The sequence below is a fragment of the Podarcis erhardii genome (assembly GCF_964252035.2).
Source record: "Podarcis erhardii genome assembly, chromosome: Z".
NCBI lineage: Eukaryota > Metazoa > Chordata > Lepidosauria > Squamata > Lacertidae > Podarcis > Podarcis erhardii.
Genome location: NC_138504.1, coordinates 51,159,090 through 51,165,089, shown reverse-complemented (window position 1 = coordinate 51,165,089; position 6,000 = coordinate 51,159,090). Strand labels below are relative to the sequence as shown.

Here is a 6,000-nt window from a genome sequence, read left to right as displayed (position 1 = left end):
GTCACAGGGATCTGCCGGGATCCACTCACCTGAATGGCCGCCAGGGTGTCTCCGTAATCCTCGCTGGCCACCAAGGTCATTTTCTCGTTGATCCAGGCTTCTTCTTCCTCCACATTGGCCACAAATTGTTGGTACTCCAGGGATTCCTCCAGACGCTGGCCCCTGAGGGAGATCAAAAAGGGGATCTGGTTCAATTCGGATCAGAGCTTTGAGCCCTGAACACGGAGATCCATCCCCTTTCCCTTCTATTCTCCGTCAAGATCCCTTCTACGATCCTATCTCCCGCTTTCCTCCGCCGAGATCTCTTCTATGATCCTATTTCCTTCTATCCTCTGTCGAGATCCCTTCTACGATCCTATCTCCTATTCTCCTGTTGAGATCCCTTCTACAATCCTCTTATCCTCCACTGAGATCCCTTCTACGATCCAATCCCCTTCTATCCTCCGTCGAGATCCCTTCCAGAATCCTATCCTCCGTCGAGATCCCTTCTATAACCAATCCCCTTCTATCCTCCGTCGAGATCCCTTCTATGATCCTATACCCTTCTATTCCTCTCCGTCAAGATCACTTCTATGATCCTATGTCCTATCCTCCGTCAAGATCCCTTCTACGATCGTATCTCCCATTCTCCTGTTGAGATCCCTTCTACAATCCTCTTATCCTCCACTGAGATCCCTTCTACGATCCAATCCCTTTCTCTCCTCGGTCGAGATCCCTTCTATAACCAATCCCCTTCTCTCCTCCGTCAAGATCCCTTCTATGATCCTATACCCTTCTATTCTTCTCCGTCAAGATCCCTTCTATGATCCTACCTCCCGCTTTCCTCTGTCGAGATCTCTTCTATGATCCTCTTTCCTTCTATCCTCCGTCAAGATCCCTTCTACGATCGTATCTCCCATTCTCTTGTTGAGATCCCTTCTACAATCCTCTTATCCTCCACTGAGATCCCTTCTACAATCCAATCCCCTTCTATCCTCCGTCGAGATCCCTTCTACAATCCTCTTATCCTCCACTGAGATCCCTTCTACGATCCAATCCCCTTCTCTCCTCCGTCGAGATCCCTTCTATGATCCTATACCCTTCTATTCTTCTCCGTCAAGATCCCTTCTATGATCCTACCTCCCGCTTTCCTCTGTCGAGATCCCTTCTACGATCCAATCCCCTTCTATCCTCCGTCGAGATCCCTTCTAGAATCCTATCCTCCGTCGAGATCCCTTCTATAACCAATCCCCTTCTATCCTCCGTCAAGATCCCTTCTATGATCCTATGTCCTATCCTCCGTCAAGATCCCTTCTACGATCGTATCTCCCATTCTCCTGTTGAGATCCCTTCTACAATCCTCTTATCCTCCACTGAGATCCCTTCTACGATCCAATCCCTTTCTCTCCTCCGTCGAGATCCCTTCTATAACCAATCCCCTTCTCTCCTCCGTCAAGATCCCTTCTATGATCCTATACCCTTCTATTCTTCTCCGTCAAGATCCCTTCTATGATCCTACCTCCCGCTTTCCTCTGTCGAGATCTCTTCTATGATCCTCTTTCCTTCTATCCTCCGTCAAGATCCCTTCTACGATCGTATCTCCCATTCTCTTGTTGAGATCCCTTCTACAATCCTCTTATCCTCCACTGAGATCCCTTCTACAATCCAATCCCCTTCTATCCTCCGTCGAGATCCCTTCTACAATCCTCTTATCCTCCACTGAGATCCCTTCTACGATCCAATCCCCTTCTCTCCTCCGTCGAGATCCCTTCTATGATCCTATACCCTTCTATTCTTCTCCGTCAAGATCCCTTCTATGATCCTACCTCCCGCTTTCCTGTCGAGATCCCTTCTACGATCCAATCCCCTTCTATCCTCCGTCGAGATCCCTTCTAGAATCCTATCCTCCGTCGAGATCCCTTCTATAACCAATCCCCTTCTATCCTCCGTCAAGATCCCTTCTATGATCCTATGTCCTATCCTCCGTCAAGATCCCTTCTACGATCGTATCTCCCATTCTCTTGTTGAGATCCCTTCTACAATCCTCCTATCCTCCACTGAGATCCCTTCTACGATCCAATCCCTTTCTATCCTCCATCGAGATCCCTTCTATAACCAATCCCCTTCTCTCCTCCGTCAAGATCCCTTCTATGATCCTATACCCTTCTATTCTTCTCCATCAAGATCCCTTCTATGATCCTACCTCCCGCTTTCCTCCGTTGAGATCTCTTCTATGATCCTCTTTCCTTCTATCCTTCGTCAAGATCCCTTCTACGATCGTATCTCCCATTCTCCTGTTGAGATCCCTTCTACAATCCTCTTATCCTCCACTGAGATCCGTTCTACGATCCAATCCCTTTCTATCCTCCGTCGGGATCCCTTCTATAACCAATCCCCTTCTATCCTCCCTCAAGATCCCTTCTAGAATCCTATCTCCCGCTTTCCTCCGTCGAGATCTCTTCTATGATCCTATTTCCTTCTATCCTCCGTCAAGATCCTGTCTATGATCCTATCTCCTATCCTCCACTGAGATCCCTTCTAGAATTGTAGCCCCTTCTATCCTCCATCGAGATCCCTTCTACAATCCTATCTCCTCCTATGAGATCCCTTCTACAATCCTATATTCTCCTATGAGATCCCTTCTATCCTCCCTCGAGATCCCTTCTACAATCCTCTTTCCTCCTATCCTCCCTCGAGATCTCTTCTATGATCCTATCTCCTTCTCCGTCAAGATCCCTTCTACGATCCTATCTCCTCCTATGAGATCCCTTCTACAATCCTGTCCTCTATCGAGATCCCTCCTATCCTCCCTCAAGATCCCTTCTACAGTCCTATCTCTTATCCGTCAGGATCCCTTCTACAATCCTCCGTCAAGATCCCTTGTATGATCCTCATTCTATCCTGTTGAGATCCCTTCTACGATCCTATCCCCTTCTATCCTCAGTCGAGATCCCTTCTATAATCCTACCTCTGATCCATCAAGATACTTTCTACAATCCTCCGACGAGATCCCTTCTACAATCCTATCCTCTATCGAGCCCTTCTACGATCCTATCCTCCATCCAGATCTCTTCTACGATCCTATATGCTCCATCGAGATCCATTCTACGATCCTATCGCCTCCTATGAGATCCCTTCTACAATCCTATCTCCTTTCCTCCATCGAGATCCCTTCTACTATCCTATCTCCTCCTATGAGATCCCTTCTATCCTCCCTCGAGATCCCTTCTATGATCCTATCTCCCCCTCTCCTCCCTCGAGATCCCTTCTATGATCCTATCTCCCCCTCTCCTCCCTCGAGATCCATTCTATGATCCTATCTCCCCCTCTCCTCCCGAGATCCCTTCTATGATCCTATCTCCCCCTCTCCTCCCTCGAGATCCATTCTATGATCCTATCTCCCCCTCTCCTCCCGAGATCCCTTCTATGATCCTATCTCCCCCTCTCCTCCCTCGAGATCCCTTCTATGATCCTATCTCCCCCTCTCCTCCCTCGAGATCCCTTCTATGATCCTATCTCCCCCTCCTCCCTCGAGATCCCTTCTACGATCCTCTCTCCTCCTATCCTCCCTCGAGATCCCTTCTATGATCCTATCTCCTTCTCGATCAAGATCCCTTCTACAATCCTATCTCCTCCTATGAGATCCCTTCTACAAGCCTATCCTCCCTCGAGATCCCTTCTACAATCCTATCTCCTCCTATGAGATCTCTTCTACAATCATATCCTCCATCGAGATCCCTTCTACGATCCTATCTCCTCCCTCAAGATCCCTTCTACGATCCTATCTCCTCCTATGAGATCCCTTCTACAATCCTATCCTTCCGCGAGATCCCTTTTATGATCCTAGCTCCTCCTATGAGATCCCTTCTATCCTCCCACGAGATCCCTTCTATGATCCTATCTCCCCTCTCCTCCCCCGAGATTCCTTCTACAGGATGTGGCCGGAAATTCAGATCCCCGCCAGGAAACTGGATCCCTTCCTTACCGGGCGGCGGCCAGCCTCTTGAGCTCCTGCCAGTGATCCACAAAGTGAGCCAGTCGCTGCTGGATCTCCTCTTTGCCAATGGTGTTGTCATCAGACAGCTTCTTCCCAGTGTCCAGAACGCCCTGGAAAATAATAATAATAATAATAATAATAATAATAATAATAATAATAATAATAATAATAAATTGCTTAATTATTTGGTTATTATTCAATTATTCAATAATTATTATTGAATAATTGAATGATTCAATAAGTGAAGAAGTGAATTAATCACTTATTCAGTTATTGAATCATTCAATGATTCAATAATAATTATTGAATAATTGAATAATAATCGAATAATTAAGCATAATCGAATCGAATAATTCTTATTCAATTACTGAATCTCTATATTGAACAATTATTCACTTATTCAATTCTTATTCAATTCCTGAATCATAATTAATGAACAATTATTCACTTATTCAATTCCTGAATCATAATTATTGAACAATTATTCACTTATTCAATTCTTATTCAATTACTGAATCATAATTATTGAACAACTATTCACTTATTCAATTCTTATTCAATTACTGAATCATAATTGTTGAACAATTATTCACTTATTCAATTATTATTCAATTACTGAATCACAATTACTGAACAACTATTCACTTATTCAATTATTATTCAATTAAATAAAATAATAATTAACAATAATTATTATAAACTGCTTATTTCAGTGACTAATTCTTCACTTATTATTCACTTATTATTAACAATGATAATTAACAATAATAATTATTATCAACTGCCTATTTCCGTGAATAATTCTTCACTTAATCACTTATTATTCAATTATTATTCAATTACTGAGTCATAATTATTGAACAATTATTCACTTATTCAATTCTTACTCAATTACTGAATCATAATTGTTGAACAACTATTCACTTATTCAATTCTTATTCAATTAATTAAAATAATAATGAACAATAATTATTATCAGCTGCTTATTTCAGTGACTAATTCTTCACTTATTATTCAATTATTAACAATGATAATTAACAATAATAGTGAACAATAATTATTATCAACTGCTTATTTCAGTGACTAATTATTCACTTATTATTCACTTATTATTAACAATCATAATTAACAATAATAATTATTATCAACTGCCTATTTCAGTGAATAATTCTTCAGTTCTTCACTTATTATTCAATTACTGAATCATGATTATTGAACAATTATTCACTTATTATTCAATTAATTAAAATAATAATTAACAATAATTATTATCCACTGCTTATTTCAGTGACTAATTATTCACTTATTATTCACTTATTATTAACAATGATAATTAACAACTGCCTATTTCAGTGAATAATTCTTCACTGATTCCCTTATGTCATTATTCAATTATTATTATTAACAACAATAATCATTATTATTAAGCGCCTATTTCAGACGCCATCCTTAACCGTCCCGCCCGCCGCCCTGGTTGATCCCTCGTTTCCCACGGGGAGATCCCAGATCCAAACTGAGGACTCGAACCCGGAAGGGATCTGGGATCAAGTGGATCCCTCCTGGTCCCCGGAACGGATCTCCAAGGCAGGCGCCGCTGGGAATCGCCGCTGGGAATCCGATTATTGGCAAGGGAGGAGCGGATCCATCTGGGATTCTGTGATGGGATCCACTGGATCGCCGGGATCCACTTTGACCCACCTGGATGGCCGGTTCGTGGGCGGCCAACTCGGCCTCCAGCCGCTTGTGCTTCTTCCGCAGGTTTTGGACGCCGGTCAGATCCCGGCCGTAATCTTCTGAGCTGACGAGGAGCTTCTTCTCCCTGGGAAGAACAGGAAAATAATAATATTAATATTAATAATATTAATAAGAATAATACGAAATTATTATACAAAATTATACAAAAAGATTGGGATGCCCAGTGCTAAATAATAAGAATAAGAATAATGAATTATTCGTATTATTCATATACATATGAATAATATATGAAATTATTATACAGTAATAATAATAATAATAATAATAAT

General features: G+C 42.1%; 1 protein-coding gene across 1 annotated transcript in view; it reads right to left on the bottom strand.

The window, feature by feature from the left end:
* Positions 1 to 6,000, bottom strand: part of SPTAN1 (spectrin alpha, non-erythrocytic 1) — a 189,149-nt gene that overhangs the window by 53,385 nt on the left and 129,764 nt on the right. Inside the window, 3 exon segments of the mRNA XM_081846710.1 lie at positions 30 to 162; positions 3,965 to 4,086; positions 5,675 to 5,795. Of these exon segments, the coding sequence (XP_081702836.1) occupies positions 30 to 162; positions 3,965 to 4,086; positions 5,675 to 5,795 (376 nt within the window).